This window comes from Schistocerca americana, chromosome 5 (assembly GCF_021461395.2).
Source record: "Schistocerca americana isolate TAMUIC-IGC-003095 chromosome 5, iqSchAmer2.1, whole genome shotgun sequence".
NCBI lineage: Eukaryota > Metazoa > Arthropoda > Insecta > Orthoptera > Acrididae > Schistocerca > Schistocerca americana.
In genome coordinates this window covers 617,552,019-617,576,305 of record NC_060123.1, presented here as the reverse complement: position 1 = coordinate 617,576,305, position 24,287 = coordinate 617,552,019, and the positions used below count along the sequence as shown (strand labels likewise).

At 42.3% G+C, this 24,287-nt stretch overlaps 1 protein-coding gene across 1 annotated transcript in view; it reads left to right on the top strand.

The window, feature by feature from the left end:
• LOC124616592 (G-protein coupled receptor dmsr-1-like) overlaps positions 1-24,287 on the top strand; it is a 194,814-nt gene that overhangs the window by 169,882 nt on the left and 645 nt on the right. Inside the window, exon 4 of the mRNA XM_047144913.1 lies at positions 10,219-10,450. Within this exon, the coding sequence (XP_047000869.1) occupies positions 10,219-10,450 (232 nt within the window). The remainder of the gene's footprint in view (positions 1-10,218; positions 10,451-24,287) is intronic.

The following is a 24,287-nucleotide window of genomic DNA, read 5'->3' as shown; positions in this document are numbered from 1 at the left end:
GGTATGTGTTTGATGTGAAATGCAAAATAATTTGTTAAATTACTAGGCACAGAACATTGTATAGTATTACGTTTACAGCGAGCTACAGTCCCCTTTACTTTTTATCAAGGAACGTTGTATGCAGTTGTATTTTACAGTACAGTATCTGGCAACTTCTTTATGTTTAAAAAGAATGAATTACACTGTTTCCAAGGTTCTTCTCGTATGTGAAATCTCACATTTCTGTTTCTGGCCGACGTCGATCCCGAAAAATTTTCCTTCTACAGACTGTGGTCTTACTAGCTGAACTAGCGCCGCACTCTTCAGTAACCGATTGAACTTTAAACCTACGAGGATGTATTCGAATATCTCAGTTGATAACAGCAGTGTTCGCCACACAAAAGGTTTCGAGGTGCACACCGGCTAACAATCCCTCAGGAGCCGTCATTACAGTGCTCACAAGAGTACAGAAAGAATTATTCATTCCGGTAATGATTATTCTGTTTGCAAACGGCGCAAGTACTAAATTTCTGTAGCCGCTCGAGTTTTGCGCGAACAGAAACCGCTCATTATCGCCGGAGCAATTTCTATAATGAACTGAGCATTAATTACTCTGACGACACAGATAATTACTCGTTACTCTATCAAAAACTTGCAATTAAGTAACAAAGCCTCATCCATCATCGAAGGATTGTTCTACAAGAAAACAGTACAGAATAAAATTACGTACTTCAGGCATGGGATGGTCTGCAGTACGTAGTGCGTGGATTCGTTTTAATCATAATCCTCATGTCATAGAATGTCATACAAGAGAAGTATTATATTCGTCAGGATCAGCGTGTTAATAGAGTTCTTCACATTTGCCCACCGGTGAATTGTTTGCATTGTTAAGTGCGCACTTTGACTGTACTGTTGTGGAAGTGTAGCTGTTAAGATACTGTAGCTGCATCCTAGTTCTGATAGCGGAGTTTACTAAGTAGGTGCTGTGCAACACTGCCAATACAGCGCGCGCAAAATGTCTTGGTCGCTACAGGTAGTCGGCTGGGGAAGTGTTGGTTGGTTGGTTTGGGGAAGGAGACCAGACAGCGAGGTCATCGGTCTCATCGGATTAGGGAAGGACGGGGAACGAAGTCGGCCGTGCCCTTTGAAAGGAACCATCCCGGCATTTGCCTGGACCGATTTAGGGAAATCACGGAAAACCTAAATCAGGTTGGCCGGACGCGGGATTGAACCGTCGTCCTCCCGAATGCGAGTCCAGTGTCTAACCACTGCGCCACCTCGCTCAGTGGGGGAAGTGTGGGGAGAGCGATAGTGGTGGCGATCGCTCAGGGCGCTGTAGGGGAAATTCCGTTCAAAACTGAAGCCTACATACACATTTTTGGTAAATATTAAGTGGGATTCCTCACGCCCACACTTGCATGGTGACCATTCAAAAAGATCTGTCACCTCTTCTTTGGTTAGTATCTAAAACAAATTCCGCCGAAAATGCAGCGATTTATTTTCGCCTGGTTCGTTAATCATTTGTAGCTTACAGTGAAGTGTTGCGAGTGGGGAATTTTTAGTAAAACCTAAACATTTCTCTTGCTGCCATGTTCAAATTCGCTTCCTTTGCCAAAACTCAGTGGAGCTTACGCAGTCTGGCCTCGCTAACATGCTGTGCAGATGCAACTGCGAGGGAAATTCTGAAAAAGTGGTTTATTATGTTTATTAAATGAGGAACTGAGGGAAAGTAAGGTCAGCATCTTACGAAAAAGGACATCTTCGGTACAAAATAAACGTGTAATGATTTCACTCATGTTGCTCCAAACCCTATAGCATTTCTCGTTTCACCAGCAATCGATTACTCTTAAAAATTACATTCTTTCATCGGAAAAGTCTGCAGTTAGTGTAATAACACGGTAGATAATGAAGTTTCGCGTAAAACCATACGGTAAAATACTCTCCTCTACGTGTTTTATCATTTGCCAAAATCTAATTTCGATATCTCAAACCGTTTATGAAATATGAGGAACGTAGAAGTTGCAGATATTTCGATCTTGCTTTATCGCTGGCGCGGTGCAATCGCAAATGAGAGCTCTACGTCAAATCAATTTTCTCGAGATTTGTGACAGATGTAGACCTCTACCCACGTCTAAAGAAAAATTCATTATATTAGCTAAATTTCATACGCAGCAATATATTATGTGATATCCACCAGACGCAAACTCATACCTACCCCTATTTTCCATTGCAAACTTTTTCGATTTTCGCGCAGTGTGTTACTTCCACGAAAATATCACTGTTCTGTGACCATTAACGAAATAATGATCACATGATAATTAACCTGACATACAATCTTATAAGTAAAGCGCTGCGTAAATTTTTCGCCGAATAGTTTCTGTACAATCGTTTGAGAAAAATTGCAGGGCGTGGCGTCGATTCTGTCATCACTGACTGTTCGAAATGTGAAAAACACTTATCGTCCTCCCCTTCTGAACAAACGAGTGAACTAGCCCAGCTCTTTGGACGAAAAATGGTCCCTGCGCATCGGCCTATACCATGGTCCAAGTCGGTCTCGCAACTAAATGTCGTCTATTATGAGTCAGGAAAGTAAGATAGGCCTGGACCAATGACTGAGAATATGTGCACAGAAGCAGCAGCTGTGGCAATTCAGTACTGAGTTCTTTCGCATGTCTTCCGTTAACCCATAATACTGAGTTCACCTTGCCGAATTATAAAGCCTTATCATTTTGTTGCTCACTTTCAATATTAACTAAAGACATTATTTTATGGCTTATAAAGAGTTTTTAAACACAGTTTAAAATCTAATATAAACAATAATACATATCATTTACAAACAGACATCTATATTTTTAATTAAATCAATTGTGTCGTTAGTTGCCATTAGGAAATCGTCGGAAGCGCCACGATAGGTCCTACTGGGACATTCTGTAACAAACGGATTGCCTGGCTTCTCCACAATCGGATTTTGGAGATGGAACCTTAACTCCTAGACAGAGACCGCGCTTACGCCGTGATTGGTACATATTCTGTTAAACGTTGTGCATGACCTGCGTGAATGGTGGAAGGCACGGTGTTTCTTTCCAACGTAGGGCATGTTCAGGCAATGTGAAGGGCAAGCTTCTGTCCAGTTTCCATGAGTCTGTTACGTTGACCTGAGACTTTTTTTCATGGTTATTTACATGGACGGTTTTTAATCGAAGCCGGTTTGTTTCTGGAATAATCGCATCTTGATGGATAGGGACTTGCGGGTTGTATGCGTTAAAATTCACAGAGTAGCGTTGATTTCCTCCGAAGTCCAAGGGGGGATTGTGGCGCAATATGGACAGCCATTCCACGGGGGTTGATCTTAGTATACCACAAATAATTCTGTTTGTGCTGTTTAGTCCTGCGTGTTACTGCACTACTCAGACATACAGGCCCACCATATTCCACGGCAGAGTATACTAGCCCAATTGCTGAAGTGTGAAGATTTTCAGCAGCGAAGTCCCAGGTTGTTCAGTACAGCTTACGGAGGATGTTGTTCCTAGATGGTATCACCGCAGATTTGTTTTCCAGACACTCCTCGTATGACAGTGTCCTGTCCAATACGAACCCTAGATAATTTGGGTGTTGGTGGTGTTCAAGTACTCTCACCAAAATAGACCTGGAGCTATCTATTGGCCGCGCTATTGATGGGGTTTTGTTTCAGTCTCCATATCCGAATGTATGTTCCCATTATCGCCAGATCATATGTTAAGATGACTTCCGTCTTTTTCGGAGTTTCGATGTTCCACTTCCTGCACCCAGTCATCGATGTATCCAAACTTGGGAGATCTAGTTTCAGGCATATCGAAGAATTACAGATCAAACAGGAGTTGGTCGAGGACAGTAGTCCATATTCAGTATCTTTAAAGAGTTTACCCTGTTGCCCAGTATGACCAGCAAGTGTGCTATTAATAAGTTACATTGCTTTTCTATATGGGATTATCTGAATGAGTTTATAGAGACTAACTTGTCTCCATACTGTATTATTAGCTGCTGAAAGAATACGTAAATGCAGTTGATGTTTTCAATTTCTTTCAAAAGCCTGTTTCTATGTAGGTCGTGAGTGACATTATGTGGTCTGTATAGTTTCTTTGCGGTCGAATACCAGCTTGTTCATTCGGAATTTTCTAAGGTATTATAACCTACATTTTTTGGAGACAACTCTTTAAAGACTCTTTAATGAAGTGTGTATATTGAACTAAGAAACGCTATTGAGCAGTAGCTTGTCGGTCAGTTTCTTGTTCTCACCGCTTAAGGATAGCGGTGATGTTAGATGTTTTCAGTATGTTCGGGATTCTCCCTATCATCATGATATCAATGAAGAACTCTGCCACTCATTTTGGTTGTTTTTGGCATATTTACCACAATTCAGGAGGAAAGCCCATCAGGCTTTGCTGATTTTTCCGCTTTAACTTCTTAGAGGGCTATTGTTATTTCCTCGATACTAAATGATTAGGCAAATACGGTACGGTCGAAGCTAGATGTCTTCAAATCCATGAATTCTTGTTTGACATGGGATAGGCCTGTTTTGTCCCCTGGGATTCTTCAACTAATCACAACGTGCTTCGCAATCCTGTCTGAGTGCAATGCGACTTCACCCCATGAACCCTTACGGCCGGCCGGGGTGGCCGAGCGGTTGTAGGCACTACAGTCTCGTACCGCGCGTCCGCTAAGGTCGCAGGTTCGAATCCTGCCCTGGGCATGAATGTGTGTGATGTCCTTAGGTTAGTTAGGTTTAAGTAGTTCTGAGTACTAGGGGATAGATGACCTCAGAAGTTAAGTCCAATAGTGCTCAGAGCCATTTGAATTTGAAATCCTCCCGTGTCGTTTCTTTAAAAGTAACCAGCCTCCTCTGCTAACTTTAGAAGTATTGTCCGTTTATCACGTCGAGACATGTCCTGTGTGCGTAGGAGATCATCAGCTACCTCTCCGTCCCCTCTTTGGTGGAACACCTTGAATATTTCTTCACACTGAGCATTCCATCCTGGTATGTATTCCTCGCCGAATTCTCTGGGCATGGTCTTCTCTCCTGTTCTGCTGTTACTGCTCTTGTGAACCTTTGGTAGCTTTCGATAGTGGGTGGAATCCAGCCTATGCATTTGTCAAAATTCCATTTTAGATGGGGACAGAACCTGATCAGAAGGACGCTTATTCCCACTTTAATTAGAACTGATCGATGTTGGCTGTGTGGGAAATTGAAATATTCTGTTGGTGCCCTGCAACGTCAGCTGGCCTCTATATTACAACTTGCCTCTACATTACAACAAATTTTAACTGACAATTCTCAGGGCCTCCAGACGAGAAAGCATATGATTAAAACGATTCACAACAGTTGCAGAGATTGCAATTGTCGTCGGCAGAGCGATGTGTCAACGGAGAACCAGACAGAGGGCGCGATGAAGTTGGTTGTCTGGTTGGTTGTTCCTATGGCAATTGTTGCGTAAACAATCAACCCTCAGTGACGTTGTTACACTGACCTTGGTATAGTTGAACGGTCCTAAGGAAGTTCAGAAAGACTTCCCATGAACTTAACAGTTGGCGTAATGAACGGCTGTGAGGACGTGCAAGGTAGTGCCCGTGACAAAAGTGAAAGAACACAATTGTATCTGAGTATAACGTCAGTGAAACCTGGCAACGTTATTCATATTTAGGGGTAAATCAAAATAAACGATACGCAATGAGACGAACATGCAAAAGGGTAATTTGAGATTTAGATATACTGAAAGCAATCTTGGAATCTGAGTTACGTTGATAAAGGAATTAACGTACTTTACTCCAGTACTGGTCCAGTGGTCGGTGTCCCTGACAAGTAGTCGCGGTTGTAGAAATACAAGGACTTCAGGGACGTGTTGCCATGATGGTAATTGATGGTAACATGTAGCAGAGGTGTTAAGGGTACTTGAATAGGAACATTATGAAGGGGGCAACTTTTGTTATCATGTCATTCGTTGTATTTAAGGAACCTGCATTTGTGGAAGCCTTTGTGATACTCTGCCACCAAAATCATATATTTCGTATAAAGTGTGTATTGTCTTTAGCGTATGTTAGTAAGATTAGGTAGTGTGTTAGCCTAGGAAACGATGACCTCAGCCGTTTGGTCCATAGAACTTGCCACAATTAATCCTCATTGTGTGCCATCCTCTGCCAATTTACCTGTCTGTTCATTCCCTTTCCTCCTCCCTCCTTTTCTGCCCCTCTCCTTTTCCTGTCCTCTCCTTTTCCACTCTCCTTTTCCTCTCCTCTCCATTTCTGCTCTCCTATTTTTCCATTCCCCCTCTCCCCCCCTCCTCCAGCCCCCCCCCCCCCCCCCAACACACACACCACCTCCTGACGCTGCATCTGGCAGTCCCTACTCCCTTCACACGCTACCATGCACCACTCTTCCTTCCCCCAACCTATACCCTGCTATCCATTCCCCTTCCTCACCCCATTCGAGATTGCTATTCGTATGAGTCACATGCCAGTTGGAGCAGCTGCCGTTGACAGCCAAATGTAGGTGAGGTGTGCTTGCTTGTGTGAATGTGTGTATGTTATCTTTGCTGAGGAACGCTTTGGCCTGTAGCTGTTTGCGTGTCACTCTTTTTGAAGTGCCTGGCAGCAACCCAGTGGGTCATCTTTACGGTGAGTAGAAATTTATCCAATCCCTTATATATTTATTATTATTCCAACCTGGAGTATCCATTGTCTCATTAGGAACAATACTGTTACCTTTACCTAAGTGGGATGACATTTATGCTCAGCGAAGACAGTGTTGGTTGTTAACCAAAAAGTCGCAGTTTGATCACAAACTGTTAGTACGCATTCTCTGAAAATTATTTCGAATAGTTTGTTCATGAGCCGAAGCGAATAGTAAAAGGTTGTGAAAACACACTTGAGCTATTAGCAACAAATAATCCTAAGTTAATAACGAACATCAAAACGGGTACAGGTATTAGTGAATACAGGGTTGTCGTAGCGCGACTGAATATTGTAACCCACAAACCCTCCATAAATAAACGAAAAATATATCTATTCAAAAAAGCAGATAAAAATTCACTTGACGCCTTCTTGAGAGACCATGTCCACTCCTTCCATGTTAACATTATAACTGTAGACCAGATGTGGCCTGAATTCAAAGTAATAGTATCGGCAACCAATGAGGGATTTACAACATATAAATTAACAAACGACGGAACGGATCCTCCTTGGTACACAAAACGAGTTAGAACACTGCTGCAGAAAAGAAGAAACAAACATGCAAAATTTAAACAGCCATAAAATCCCCGAGATTGGCGATCCTTTAGAGAAGCTCGAAATATAGCGCTGACTTCAGTGCTAGAAGCTTATACTAGTTTTCACAACGAAACTGTCTCAAAACCTGGCAGAAAATCCAAAGGGATTCTGGATGTATGTCAAGTACGCTAGCTGCAAGACACAATCAATGCCTTCTCTGCGCGATTGCAATGGAGATCCCACCGAATACAGTGCTGCTAAAGCCGAGTTACTAAACACAGCCTTCCGAAATGCCATAACAAAATAAGACGAAGTAAATATTCCCGAATTCGAATCAAGAACAGCTGCCAATATGAGTAACGTAGAAATAAATACACTTGGAGTAGTGAAGCAACTTAAATCATTTAATAAAAGCAAGTCTTCTGGTCAAGGCTGTTTACCAATTAGGTTACTTTCAGAGTATGCTGATGCTATAGCTCCATACTTAACAATCATATACAACCGTTCGCTCGACGGAATATCCGTATCCAAAGACTGGAAAGCTGCACAGGTCACACCAATATTCAAGAAAGGTAGTAGGAATAATCCACTAACTTACAGGCCCATATCATTAACGTCGATTTGCAGCAGGATTTTGGAACATATATTGTGTTCGAAGATTATGAATTACGTCGAAAAAAGAAAAAAAACAGTCTATTGACACACAGTCAACATGAATTTAGAAAAAATCGTTCTTGTAACACAATTAGCTCTTCACTCGCACGAAGTGTTGAGCGCTATTGAAAGGGATTTAAGAATGATTCCCTATTACTGGATATCCTGAAGGCTTTTGACAGTATATCGCACAAGTGGCTTGTAGTGAAATTGCGTGCTTGTGGAATATCGTCTCAGTTATGTGACTGTATTCGTGATTTCCTGCCAAAGATGTAACAGTTCGTAGTAATTGACGGAAAACTATCAATTAAAACAGAACTGATTTACCGAAAATAGATTTACAGGCCATTCGCTGTTCCTTATCTACGAGGGTTGCAACTTTAATAGTGGCAACTACTTATTTACAGCTCGTACAAAATAGATACGTGTTTCAAAGTCTTACCGTCCTTCAAAGTAGTCACCAACATTGTGTATGACCCGTTGCCAGCGATGTGGAAGTTGTAGGATACTCTTAGCAGTGCAAGTTGCGTTGACAGTTGACAGTTCGAGCGCCGCTCGAACTGTCAAACCGAGCGAGGTGGCGCAGTGGTTAGCCCACTGGACTCGCATTCGGGAGGATGATGGTTCAATCTCGTCTCCGGCCATCCTGATTTAGGTTTTCCGTGATTTCACTAAATTGCTTCAGGCAAATGCCGGGATGGTTCCTTTGAAAGAGGGCACGGCCGATTTCCTTCCCCATCCTTCCCTCCCCCGAGCTTGCACTCCGTCTCTAATGACCTCGTTGTCGACGGGACGTTAAACACTAGTCTCCTCCCCCTCCTCTCTCGAACTGTCAACACTGCTAAGAGGATCATACGACTTCTACATCGCTGGCAAAGGGTTATACACAATGCTGGTGACTACTCTAAAGATCATAAAACTTTGAAGCCAGTATATATTTTTTACGAGCTGTAAATAAATAGTCGCCACTATTAAAGTTCCAACCCTGGTATATAAACGATTTGGGAGACTATCTGAACAGCCCTATTAGATTGTTTGCAGATGACGCTGTCGTTTATCGACTGATAGTCATCAGAAGATAAAAACAAATTTCAAAACGATTTAGAAAAGATATCTGTATCGTGCGAAGACTGGCAATTGACCCTAAATATGTGTGAGGTTGCCCACTTGAGTGCTAAAAGGAATCCGTTAAACTTCGGTTACACAATAAATCAGCCAAATCTGAAGCCCGTAAATTCCACTAAACATCTAGAGATTACAATTACGAACAAATTAAATTGGAAGGGACACATGTTGTGGGGAAGGCTAACCAAAAACAGCGTTTATTGGCAGGACACTTAGAAAATGTAACATCTACTAAGTACACACTACGCTTGTCCGTCCTCTTTTAGAATAATGCCGTGCAGTGTGGGAACCTTACCAGATAGGTTTGACGGAATACATCGAAAAAGTTGAAAGAAGGGCAGTACGTTTTGTATTATAGCGAAATAGAGGAGAGAGTGTCACTGATATGATACAGGGTGTGGGGTGGATATCATTAAAAGATAGGCGTTTTTCGTTGCGGCGGAATAGTCTCACGAAATTCCAGTCACCAACTTTCCCCTTTGAATGCGAAAATATTTTGTTGACGGTGACCTACATGGGGAGAGGCGATCAGCATGATAAAATAAGGAAAGTCAGTGGTCGTACGGAAAAATATAGGTGTTCGTTCTTTCCGCGCCCTGTACGGGATTGGAATAATAGAGAATTGTGAAGGTGGTTCCATGAACCCTTTGCCAGGCAGTTAAATGTTATTTGCAGAGCATCCATGTAGATGTAGATGTGGACATATGACTTACCCTGTAACAGTTCGTTGGTAATGTGGAATTTCGTAACTGCTTGACGTTTTATTGAAGTGGGGTGTCAGAGAGAGAATTTCAAGTCTGATCCATGCGAAGCGAAGGGGAGCAGTCAGCACAGACCAAAAGGAGGAAAGAGGTAAAATGAGGCTGCACAAGGCGACCACAGATGTTCAAGTTGAGTACTGAATAGGCATGGAGGGGATTAAAGCCCATTGTTGAAGTGAACGTTTTGTATCAGAGGCTCAGTTTCAGCTTAGTACTGCTGGTTAGGTCGCACGTGTTATACGCATGTATCCCTGCTCTGACGCTGCAATCTGCCATATGACGAAGTCTGACATCAGCTTTGCCCCTAAGATACATGAAGCGTGCCTGCAAACTGTGCTACTGCTATGTGGCCACGCGCTGTTCTACACGGTGTCAGGGCGGGATTCGTCCCACACTAGCAGAGTCCACGCCCCTCACTCCGTACCATGTGCCGAGGTTGGACATCCACTGTGTGCCGCAGGTACCCGGAGCAGGCCCGCAAGCTGTGCACGCTGCAGCGCTGCCACGTGGCCATCGCACTGTGCTACACGGTGCCGGTGCTGGCATGCAGCCCACCCATAGCGGTCTTCGAGATCCGGGAGACCAGGGTGCGCCAGCACTCGGGCAACCTCACGCTTTACCACGTGGGGCTCAGCGACGCCGCCGAGAAGGACGACAAGCTGCTCTACCACGCCAGCTTCTGGCTCTACTCGGTGAGCACACCTCTAGCTACCTAACCGCCGAGAAGTTTTCAGTAAACTTTTGCATCATCAGCGTCAAGTGGTGGGTTTCTCTCGGTCATCATCAAGTGAAAATTCATTTGAAAGGAAATTGTTGGCTTTTCGCGCTATATGGATTCAGCCTGTGAGCTCTTTCTTTACGTGTTGTAGGGCCGACCGCAGTGGCCGAGCGGTTCTAGGCGCTCCAGTCTGGAACTGCGCGACCGCTGCGGTTGCAGCTTCGAAACCTGCCTCGGACATGGATGTGTGTGGTGTCCTTAGGTTAGTTAGGTTCAAGTAGTTCTAAGTTCTAGGGGACTGATGACCTCAGTGCCAAAGTGCTCAGAACCATTTCAACCATTTTTTTACGTGTTGTAACTGTGTTGATTCTAGATATATGTCTTGCAGCGCTCTTATTTGATGAATCACAGGGCCAGGTGCCATCAGTTGTAATGTATACGATATATTTTACGTTGCATGAGTTGCTATGTGAGCCTTGCCATGTACTACTGAAGAATGCTGAAAAACGTGCTTTTATGTAACAGACCAGAACATAATCAGAGGCTGTAACACCATTCGCGCATCACATGACAATAGATAACAAAAATAACTGCAATAGCTTCTACGTCGGGCAGACGGGACGTAATTTCATCACACGATTCCGTGAACACGTAAGAGTCAGTGAAAACAACCTATCAAGTTTCTATCTATGTCTAAGAACCGAAAACACCTCAGCACAAAACATCGAAACAGATTTAGATAAAACGCCGAAAGGATTAGACGTGAATATTATACAACAACTTGAGATATCTATACACACAAAACTATCCGAAGGAAATTCTTAATGAACACACCGTTTTCAAACAAAGAAATTATTTAAGTAACTTAACTGACTTAATCGATATAGGTTGGGAGCGGAACCGTGGATATTATATACATGCCAGAGATACCTAAAGACATCAACATCTCTGACCAAAGTCTGTCCTCACATAAATGTAAAGCATCTGTGGCGTCAACTGTCATAAATTACGCTAAATATTGGCGACTTACACTAAAATGTCACACCCTGCTGTATGAAACCTAACACCATAAAATCAACGTGACACCGAAATTTCTCGAATTTCAAATGAAATGTAGCAAGAACAGTCCCACCAGATATTATTTATATGTCAGAAAAATGTTGACATCAGTACAAAACCAAAGATAGGATACACAGACTTGCGATACCTAAGGATAGAATCACCTCTGACCATAATCTGTTAGTATGTAAATACAAAAGTCAAAAATCACAAGAAATATTATATCAAAATATTTCGCCACACTGTATATAGCAGTGCAAAATCTACCTAAAATCGATATTTCAGAATTTCACGTGAAATTTCAATGGTTCAAATGGCTCTGAGCACTATGGGACTTAACATCTGAGGTCATCAGTCCCCTAGAACTTAGAACTACTTAAACCTAACTAACCTAAAGACATCACACACATCCATGCCCCAGGCAGGATTCGAACCAGCGACCGTAGCGGTCACGCGGTTCTAGACTGAAGCGATTAGAACCGCATGGCCACACCGGCCGCCTCGTGAAATTGAACTAAAACAGTCACCGGATAAGTCACACCTGGGGTGACCATATTTTATTCGGTCAAAACTGGGACTTTCATACATTTTCTTGGCCAAAAAGTGGGACAATTTTTATTTCTCGTTAAATATCAATTTTAATGCTAACGTTTCTTCTTCCTCTGCAAATATAGTCTTCCCTGATATTTGTGTGTGTGTGTGTGTGTGTGTGTGTGTGTGTGTGTGTATGTGTGTACAAAACCAAACAAAGAATGGAAAGACTGGAAAGAAGTCCATTTCAAGGTTTCAGAAATTTACTTATTTAGAAATGTAACATTCATAACACAGAATGTAGAAAGACATACAGTAACAATCACTACAAAATAAGTTCTTAGTGAACACAAGGAATTTACGATTTTGTGGATTCCACACTGCAATCATATTTTTTCGAAGATGAAATTTCATTCAGCAACTCAGGTTTGCCTAATAGGTATGAATGGAAGTCAGTGCAACTGTATTTACTGAAGTTTAAACAGGTCAGTATAATACACTTAACGCTCCTTACCATAAATCTATTCCTCTCATCTGTCCACTGTTACGATAGTAAGCTGAAAACTCAACATTTGCATTGTGGGCAGGGAGTGAAAAGAAGTACTGCGCTATATTAAGCGATTCTCTGAACTGTTCATTACACTTGCAAGATCTGAAAAACCTACACCATTTTTCATGTGCCATCAACTGAGTCCATTGTTCACTGTCTGTTTCCACTTGTTGTTTTACAAACGACTGTATATGAATTATTTCATCAAATAAGAGGCTGTCATTTACTAGAATGCCCTTTTCTATTAGCCACATTAGAGTATTTTCTACTATTGACCATTGTGGTGGTTCTGTGAGCATCATCCATGAGAATACAGAAAACTCAGCTAGTCCCTGTAACCATGAGGATAAACAATGTACTGAAGCATCATAAAACGTAGATTCCGCTATGTCAAATTTCTTAACAGACTGGTCATCACAATCATTCAGCAGGTTTTTTTTTTACACTTAGTGGTACAAAATGTTCATGTTTCCTAGAATTTAGACTTGTCAAAGCATTATTTAAGACTGCTAATACTTCACATATGGAATTATTCTGTTTCTCAATGCTCAGAATGGATTGTTGGAAAACACTCATTTGTGAATGTACAAAAAGTAAATAACGTTCATTTATAGGATCACTGAAAAACCTCTTTAAGATTGCAGGGCATTTTGAGTTAGACTGTGACAAAAAGTAAGATTTCAAAGGTTCATACATTTTCAAGATCCTTTGTATGGCTGACAACAATGAAAGCCATCTTGTTTTGGAAAAGGAAAGTAAATTTTTGTAAGTGACACCAACAAATTCACAGAATACAGGAAGTTCTGCAACACGAATAGAAAAAACATGAGAATGGTTGTACAACTTCATGACAATGCAGTCAAAGTCAACAGGTAAAACATCACAAGCACTTTGAAGTGTGTTATGAACAACATGTGCTGGACAACCTATGCCAACAATGTTAGAGTTTTTTAATTTTTCTTTCAGATGTGTGAAAACATTATTACCCTCTTTCTCCATTAACCCCGCAAAATTACAGTTAGCATTGTCTGCACCAAATGCAACACACTTTGAGATGATACTGTATGACTGTATAACATGAGAAAGATGATTGGAAATTGTTGCGGACTTTTCCTTCTGCAATTCATCAGGTTCAACCAATTTCGTCTGCAGTCCACCCTCACTTGCAGAAAAATACTGAACTATCAGAGGAAAAATTTTCTAATGCCCATGGTTGCTAGCATCAGTAGATAATGAAAAGTATTTTGCACTGTTTACAGCAGCTATTACCTGTTTCTGGAAATGCGGAGCTATAACATTGTTGATAATTGCTTCACACTTTGTTCTTCCACACGAAACATTTTCTGCAATCTTAGAATCAGGAAATTTTTTTTGTTTAGTTGAACACTGCAGTCATTAGAACGATAGCCTTGGTGGTGTTTAACAACATGGGATGACAAGGTTCCTTCTGCTGCAGCTACGTTTTTCTCTTCCTGTGTATTTGAAGTTACAAAATATCTCGTCATTTTTTGCGAGGAACCTGCCGATCGAAGATTCTTCCTGTTTTTCTCTGATTCCATATGATGCTTGAGATCTGCAGCACCACCATGAGACGCGGATACAGCACAGTTACATACGTTACATTTTGCTGAACAGTCATTGTCTGTAGCAGTGAAACAAGGAAATTTCCTCTGTAGCTCTTTCGAGAACATTGATTTTCGTTTCAGCGTCGCCATGACGTGCTGGCACTTCACGAAACTGAGTGCTGACAACAATGGCAAGCAAAAGCAAAGAAAATAAGAGTACGCAACAATTATAGTGCTTAAGCTGTATATTATCAGGGAGTACCAATGTATGGAATGTCAGTTTCAATTGATAGTTTATAAAATCGACACTCAGAAAATATTTTAACCACTTTGTAAATGTCTGAAAATATCCCTTCAAAATCGGGACAAATTTCTTTTTTTAAAAAATAAGTCAGGACAAATTTTTTAGCCTCAAAAAACGGGACAATCCCGATTAATCAGGACGTATGGTCACCCTAGTCACACCAGATGTTATATATAAGCCAGCATAACGTAGACGCAAGTGTCCTTCTTACTTAACTTAGAAATATAATAGTTAATTACAACATAGTTGTTTGAGTTAATTCGTGATAATGAAAATTACGACTGCAGTTTCTGTTATACCTCAATAGCTCTCGAAATTCTTCATTTACAAAAATTAAGTCCAAAATTCCTGTAGAACTATAACTCATTGTAATTGTCATACTTTGTATGCACGCAAACTTGAAAATGGAAATCTTTTGTCGTAATAATAAATGTTTTAAGCAGTGGTACTGGAACCTTACTTACTGTTCCGCAAATCACTTGATTGTCAACCGGCCTCCAGCCTCTGCAAGGCAACATGTGGCTACACATTTTCTGTTATTATTTACTGTACGGATGCGTGAGATACTCTTCCCAACGCTGCAGTCTGACACGTGACTCAGAAAGCATTCAGAGTAGTGGCTTGTCAGAGACGTTCAAGAGAAACGTGTGAAGTGAGAGGTGAATGTCTATGTCATTCTGCAGTGGAACAACCACGCTAGCAGAACTGACGTTACTGGTGTAACGAAACTGGCTCGAAAGAGATTAAACTTGAAGCTCTGTTACCAGAGAGCCTATCTGGCGAAAGTATTTTGACAGTGAATGAACCTAAATGAAGTAACATTTAATCCCTTGAGAGATGGACAACCTTGTTTAGGTATCAATGTCACTATAAAATTCATGTTTACAGTTACTAAAAAATCTCAAAAAATAATGCGAAATAAAATGAACACTTCTGTAAAATAAGCAGTCAAATCCTAATATCATCCATCAAAATAAGTAAGTTCACTCAAGGCTCCGAGAAAGCTACAACATGACAAGTTCTAGAACGTCGTCGTACTGCTGTTAGATCTAAAATTCTCATTTTACTTAGACCTTGCACAGATGAGAAACAACTCGCTCATTCCGAGTGGTCGGAGCAAGAACATAATGGTGGAGGACCGACATTTCACAAAATGGTACATACTGTAAAAGCACGTGTAATAAAAAATACAGTGTACGGATTTGAATCACTTTTCCTGTCTCATCTGGCACGAAACCGTATGAGCAGGCAAATAAGTAATTTAAAACGCGTCACTTTTCCCTTTACGTTGCATCAGAGAATTCATTCTAGCCAAGCAACAATCCGACTTACCTCGGTGAGCATTGTCAGTTAACCTATAGCATTTCACGAGGCTCACATTATTTGAAACAGTCTAAAACATTGTAACCTCCCCGCAAAATTTTATAAGTATTCTTATTCAAATGCTAATGGACATAGAGCTAAGTGTAACCTCCCAGCAGTGGAATTTAATGACAATGACAATAAATGAAAAATAGCAATCTGAGCCATGTGTAAGCTGCCCACAAAAATGTAAGACAATTCAATGATAATGAAATCTCAGTGACAATGAAAACGCAAATAGACCGAAATGTCGATCTTAGGCCCTGTTATTACCTCAGTAAAATTGCATCTGCTCTTATTTTTCGCCATAGCTTGGAGGAAATGCATCGCAAAAATTCTTTGAACTTAAGTAAATTTTTTCTTTAAGGAAATGCATGGGAAATTTTTTCAATAAAATGTTTGTTTTGTTAAAATGCTTGGTTTGAAAACAAAATTATTATTGGGGCGATTCTTGAACAAATTAATTACACTTAAGATGCATTACATTATCAGATGAGCGCAATGCTGCTTCATTACCTTATTTAAAAAATATACCTCGTCCTGAATCTTGACCAGAGGCCCATGTCGACGCCCGCCGACTCCTCACACACGACTCCGACTGTGTCTCGCGCGCTACTAGCACTGACTAACTACATGTTCTCGCGACTCGCTACGTACAACAACTGCCTCGCAACAGAACTAAACTCTCGCGCGGTCAAGCGCAGACTAGCAACGATAAATAACTCTCTGGTCAGAGATTCTGTCATGCCTCGCCATCGCTGCTACAGAACATACTTGTTTCAATATACATTGTCCGGTGTTCATGGTAGTATCAAGAGTACACAGTATTTTAAATTTCAGGATTCGTCAGTACTTGGATTAGCTTGCATCGCGGCTTGATATTGCGCTGTTCCGCTACTTCGAATACCTTTGCATTCACGTAAACTCCTTCACACTCCGCCGCGCGGAGTGGCCGCGCGGTTCGAGGCGCCATGCCGCGCATTGCACGGCCCCTCCCGCCACAGGTTCGAGTCCTGCTTCGGGCATGAGTGTGTGTTGTTCTCAGAATTAATTAGTTTACGTTAGTGTAAGTAGTGTGGAAGTCTAGTGACCGATGATCTCAGCAGTTAGGTCCCTAAGGGATTCATACCCATTTGAACATTTTCTCACACACTCTGTTTGACTCTACGATTAACGATTTACTATCCGCTCCCTCCCCCTCGTGTATCATTTAATATAGATACCACATATATACAGAAAATTAAAGTATTGCACATTTAAAAATAAACTTGTTCGTAATAAATACGTAGCGTGAACATAATAAAAATGAGGGACAGCAGTATATTTTGCTATAGAGTGAATTTGAGCATCCGCATAGCTAAATATATTTTTCACACTTATGTCAAAAGAGTAAAGAAAAGGTAAAAAATTTATGCTACCTAGGATTAGCAATTTCTTAATCTGAAGTTGTAAAATTACTTGAGCTTCGAATCCAAATTCACACTCTCCCATAGTGACCTGAGAGGGGGGGCTTTAGTTCCATAAATAAGACACAATGTCACTGCATAATGTTTGCCTACCGTACACATCTCGGTGAATAGAAAAGTCTGTGATGGAAGTAGCAATAAACATGGATGCTTTTCTTTTATTCCTTTTTGTGGTAGAACTAAACGAACAGGATGGTCAGTAAGAATTGTAGACATCCCATGTAGACGTATGCTGAACACCGGCGCAAACAAGAAAATTTCAATTCACTAAGGCCGAAGGTCTTTGAAGGTCAACGAAGATCACAAAGGTGGCATGAACGTCCATTTATAGAAGGTGTTCGAAGTAATGACCATTGGTATCAATGCAGTGCTGCAATCTTCTTATCATAGATTGAGTGGTATTCCGTATCACTTCGTCATTTATCGAAGCACATGCTCTGACAATTCTCTCTCGCATATCTTCAGGCGTAGTTGGGACGTCTTTATAATCAACGTACTTTACGAATTCGCACAAGAAAGAATACAGAGGCTCCAAGTCTGGCGAACAAGCTGGCCACGACACATCTCCTCCGCGTCCAATCCAACGATCTGGGAATTGTCTCTGGAACTCATTTCTAGCCATCAGCGAAAAATGTGCCGAACACCCATCGTGTTGATACCACATTCTGTTCCTTGTTCCTAAAGACATTTCTTCCGATAAAAGACCTAATGTTTCTGGCACGAATGTGGTGTACTTCCTACCATTAAAACTTCCTTCGATGAGATAGGGGCCTATAATTCTGTCCTCCAGAATCCAACACAGTACATTCACCGACCACGGTTTTGGTGTGCAACTTCCCGCAGTCAACATGGATTTCCAGTTGCCCAATAATGCATGTTATGCAAATCAACATTTCCATGGTTCTTGAATGTACCCTCATTATTAATTAAAATCAAATAAATGCATGTTTCATCCCTCTGAATCTGAAATTGAGACCATCGGCAGAATTAAATTCTTCGTGGAGACTGATGTGGTAAGGATGATATTTATGGCGATGCAGAACAGTAACAACACTACTCTGGTTCATGCCGTATTCCCTTGCGGTTTTACACGAACTAACACAAGGATCTTGAACCACAGTGGCAAGAGTACCAATTTCCGTTTCCTCGTTAGTAACTTCCCTTTGCCGGATATGTTTCAGATGCGTTAAAGATCCAGTTGTTCTCAATTTATCATACACATGTTTAGATGTACTCTGTGTAGGGAGAGTCCGTTGAGGATATCTTTCAGTGTATAAGTCTCCAGATCTCAATTAATTTCGTTGGCATTCTCCGTAAATGAGAAGCATATCGTTTTGTTCTTCGAAGGAATGCAGCATTGACATTAGCTTGATCCGACGATACTAGTCTTATCGTTCCTATTAGTGTTCTATTGCGAAACCATCCAATTGTGTTCACATGTCAATGCCACGTTAGATGGATACGCCATATTCGGCGATTATTTACTATCAGCACGATATATGTGAGACAATTGTCAGAACATATGCTTCAATAAGTGATACGGAGTACCACTCAATCCATGGTAAGAAGATCGCAGCCCTGCATTGATACCAGTGGTCATCACTTTTAACACATTGTAGATGGACGTTCATGCCACCATTGTGATCTTCGTTCACCTTAAAAGACTTTACTGTTGCATATCATTGGATTCGTCTCGATAGCTGCTATCAGAAAATAAGTACCAAACTGTAGCATCCCATTTAAAAAAACAAAGTTGAACTTCATTTCTCTGACATGGCCCCACGTACCAACAAAAGCCAACGTCGTATTATGGCTCCCATTGTCCCAACCAACATTTGTGCCACAAATTTTTCAGCTGCTATGATACATTTGGGGTTATTTCAAATGGGAATAGTTAGTGACTCACACTGTACAGAAATCTCTGCTGTGAGCAACTGATCAGGATAAATTCCAGCAATATGGTTTGTCAGTCTTTTCTCCCACTAATATCTTGTGTGATATTTGTTTTGCAGATGAGCCAATTAGGGGCAATGTTTTGTAAAATCAGAACCAGTGTTTGATAATGACAACACAGTCGATGCAAATCATGTTGCAGTTGATACTGTGTGTGCTACTGTTGGTGCTGAATACACACCTACTGTGCAAAGCACTGAACCACAAGAATCAATACACAACACTGATACACTGACCAGCTAGAGCATTATGGCCACCTAACTAATAGCCGGTATGTACACCTGTGACATGGATAACAGTGGTGATACGGCATGGCATGGAAGCAATGAATTTCTGATGGATTTCTGGAGTGAGTTGGCATCACATCTGCACACACAAGTCACCAAACTCCCATAAATTCTGGGGCAGTGGACAATAAGGTCTGATGCCACATTCACTCACATGCCAGATGTGTTCGATCTGGTTCAAATGTGGTGAATTGGGAGGCCAGCACATCAATTGGAACTCGTCACTGTGTTCCTCGAACCACTCGATCACATTCCTCGCCTTATGACATGGTGTATTATCTTCTTGAAAAATGCCACTGCTGTCAGGGAACATGATCGACATAAAGTGGTTTACATGGCCTAAAACCAGTTTACGATACTTCTTAGCCTTTGTAGTGTCTTGCACGGGCTCCACTGGACTCATGGATACCCATGTGTGTGTTCGCCAGAGCATAATGGAGTCACTGCCAGTTTGTCTCCAGCCCACACACATGTGTCAAGGAGCCGTTCCCATGCAAGACGACGGACTGGCGCGCTCCAGTTATCATGATGAACAGTGTATCAGGATTCATCAGAGCAGACAATACTCTGCCACTGCACCCAAGTTCATTGTCAATGTTCACATGCCCATTTCAGTCGTAGTCGCTGATGTTATGTTTTAATGTTGGCACTTGCATGGTACGTCAGTTGTGGAGGCTCATCGTTAGGAGTGTTTCGTGCAATGTGTGTTCAGACACAGTTGCACTCTGCCCAGCATTAAAATCGGATCTCAGTTCCACCACAGCTCGCCGCCTGTCCTGTTTTACTAATCTGCCCAGACAACAAAATCTGACATCTGTCGTGAGTGGTGGCTGTCCCAACCCCACCACGTCTGGAAGTGGTTTCACCTTGGTTTCGCCTCATATTGAAGACTTTCACCACAGCACTTCTTGAACATCTGACAAGTCCTGAGCACCTGGGCCTTCAAAATCTGCCCTCAGTCAAACTCAAATAGATCGTGCACTGTCCCCATTCTCCACAGGGACAGCATGCTCTCTGATATTACATGCACTCTGTGTGAGTATCTGACTAGCAGTCATTCCCCCACCAGATGGCATTACTATGACCTTGAACTGCTTACATCGATAGTAGGTTGCTGGTCATAATCCTCTGGCCGATCACTGAGTACGGACCCAATAGTATGTACCGTTGGAGTCACTGCACTACAGTTCAGTGGTTGACATAACAACTGTCACAGGTCGCTATGCGGCTGATACTGTCCATGCTGCTGTCGATGCCGATTCCTGTAGAAGCGTCAGCGAAAGATCTTCCCCTGCCGTTACCAACTTGCCACTGCAAAGCTTATTCTTATTCTGCAGGCGAAAACAATAGTGGTCTACAGAGCTGGGCAAAACAGTGAGCAAAGTTTGTAAAACAGTGTTATGTGATTCGTTGACGTAATTCGCGAAGTAACTGCAACACTTCGAATGCACTCCATGTGATCAGAAGATTCCGGACACCTGGCTCAAAATGACTTACAAGTTCAGGGGGCCCTCCATCGGTAATGCTGGGAATCAATGAGGTGTTGGCCCACCTTTAGCCGGATGTCAGCTTCAACTCTCACCGGCATACGTTCAATCAAGTGCTGGAAAGTTTCTTGGGGAATGTGAGCCCATTTTTCGTGGAGTGCTGCACTGAGGAGGAGTGTCAATTGTGGTCGGTGAGGCCTGGCAGGAAGTCGGCGTTCTAAAACATCTCAAAGGTGTTCTATAGGATTCAGGTCAGAACTCTGTGCAGGCCAGTCCATTAGAGGTATGTTACTGTCGTGGACCCACTCCGCACAGACCGTACATTATGAACAGGTGCTCGATCGTGTTGAAAGATGCAGTCGCCATTCCTGAATTGCTCTTCAACAGTTGGAAGCAAGAATGTGCTTAAAACCTCAATGTAGGCCACTGCTGTGATAGTGCCACACAAAACAACAGGGGTTTGCAAATCCCCTCCGTGACAAACACGACCACCACATCCGAATTTTAGTCATCGCACTACACATGCTGGCAGATGACGTTCACTGGGCATTCGCCATACCCACACCCTGCCATCGGATCTGCACATTGTGTACCGTGATTCGTCGCTCCACACAAAGTTTTTCCACTGTTCAGTCGTCCAATGTTCACGCTTCTTACACCGAACTAGGCTTCATTTGGCGTCATGTGTGGCTTATGAGCAGCCGCTCGACCATGAAATCCAAGTTTTCTCACGCGAGCCACCCAACGGTGTGTGGCGGAGGGCACACTACGTGCCACTGTCATTATCTCCCTTTCCTGTTCCAGTCGCGTATGGTTCGCGGGAAGAACGAGTGCCGGAAAGCCTCCGTGAGCACTCGAATCTATCTAATTTTACATTCGTGATCTCCTCGGAAGTAGGGGGGAGCAATATATTCGATAGCTCATCAAAAAACACACCCTCTCGAAACCTGGACAGCAAGCTACACCGCGATGCAGAGCGCCTCTCTTGCAAAGTCTGCTACTTGAGTTTGATAAACATCTCCGTAACGTTATCACGCTTACCAAATAACCGTGTGACGCGCCGCTCTTCTTTGGATCTTTTCTATCTCCTCCGTCCACCCGATCTGGTACGGATCCCAACAGTGATGAGGAATACTCAAGTGTAGGTCGAACGAATGTTTTGTAAGCCACCTCCTTTCTTGATGGACTACATTTTCTAAGGACTCTCCCAATGAATCTCAACCTGGCACCCGCCTTACCAACAATTGATTTTATATGATCATTCCACTTCAAATCGTTCCGTACGCATACTGCCAGATATTTTACAGAAGTAACTAACTGCTACCAGTGTTTGTTCCGCTATCATATAATCATACAATAAAGGATCCTTCTTTCTATGTATTCGCAATACATTACATTTGTCTATGTTAAGAGTCAGTTGTCACTCCCTGTGCCAAGTGCCTATCCGCTGCAGATCTTCCTGCATTTTGCTGCAATTTTCTAATGATGCATCTTCTCTCTGTATACTACAGCATCACCCGCGGAAAGCCGCATGGAACTTCCGACACCATCTACTAAGTCAGTTATATATATTGTGAAAAGCAATGGTCCATAACACTCCCCCGTGGCACGCCAGAGGTTACTTTATCGTCTGAGACGTCTCTCCATTGAGAACAACATGCTGTGTTCTGTTTGATAAAAGCTCTTCAATCCAGCCACACAGCTGATCTGATATTCCGTAGGCTCTTACTTTGTTTATCAGACGACAGTGCAGAGCTGTATCGAATGCCTTCCGGAAGTCAAGTAAAATGGCATCTACCTCGGAGCAAATATCTAATATTTTCTGGGTCTCATGAACAAATAAAAAGAGGGGGTTCCCACACGATCGCTGTTTCCGGAATCCATGTTGATTCCTACAGAGTAGATTCTGGGTTTCCAGAAACGACATGATACACGAGCACACTCCCGCCTAAGTGTCATAGTACTTGCAGTGGATCCTGATGCAGTTTGGAATTCCCGTGTGATGGTCTGGATAGATGTCTAACTATTGCCCATTACAGCCCTCTTTAACTGTCGGCAGACTCTGTCAGTCTGGCAGAGCGGTTCTAGGCGCCACAGTCTGAAACCGAGCGACCGCTACAGTGGCAGATTCGAATCCAGCTTCGGGCATGTATGTGTGTGATGTTCTTAGGTTAGTTAGGTTTAAGTAGCTCTAATTTCTAGGGGACTAAGTCCCATAGCGCTCAGGGTTATTTGATTAGAACTCTGTCAGTCAACAGACAAGGTCGGCTTGTACACTTTTGTCCTGTATGTGTCCCTTTACGGTACCAGTTTACCTTCATATCGGAATCAATGGGCCTAGGGATGTGGAAATCTCGCGTAGAGACGTTTGACAGAAGTGACACCAAATCACCTGACCGTGAGTTCCGCACAGCGGCCCATTGTTCTGTCTCACGATGTGTAATGACTATTGAGGTCACTGATGTGGAGTACGTGACAGTAGGTGGCGCAGAATTGTTGTGTACATAGTTACACATAGTCAGTGTGTACACATCTTTCCCACTAGAGCACGCCTCGGTAAGCAGAACAGCGCAGGGGCAGTGCTTGTCCGTCTCCACACTAGAGATGGCGCTGCCATAGATACGGACCAAATTCTGCTTCCGCCGATCCTCATATTAATATTTAACGCAGCCAGTGAGATTGCTGCTTACATAGAACCTTTTCTCCTCGCGGATCACGCTTGCTCAGTGATACATGAAAGTGTGAGGTATTATAATGAGTGTGCAGACCTCCGATTAGTTAGTCTGCATTTGTCTGCACGAATCTGTACCAGTCTGCATTAGTCTGTACCAGTCTGTACGAGTTCTACATTTGTCTGTACCAGTCTATAGTCAAGTTTCAGTCTGCGACTAATAAGATTATCATATTCCTGGACATCGCCATGAAGATAACTATATAGACACTTCTGTCAAGGATCAGAGATATATGTGAGAATAAGATTAACGTACAAATACCAAAGGGACTTCAGATTGTCAATTGTTAATAGCATCCAGAACCAAGTTAAGTAATTTTTATGCTTGTTATTATTTTAATAAATGTGTGTGAAAGTTAATCAAGTTCTGTTTAAAGTTGGTCACTGTCAATCTGCTACTCTAGGCGTGCAAGTGGCATTTCTATCGTCTGACCTAACGGCTGAAGATAAACACGCCACGATAAGACCACGAGACATATTGCTGACACTCGCCTCCTTCGCTAGAGCGACAAGTCA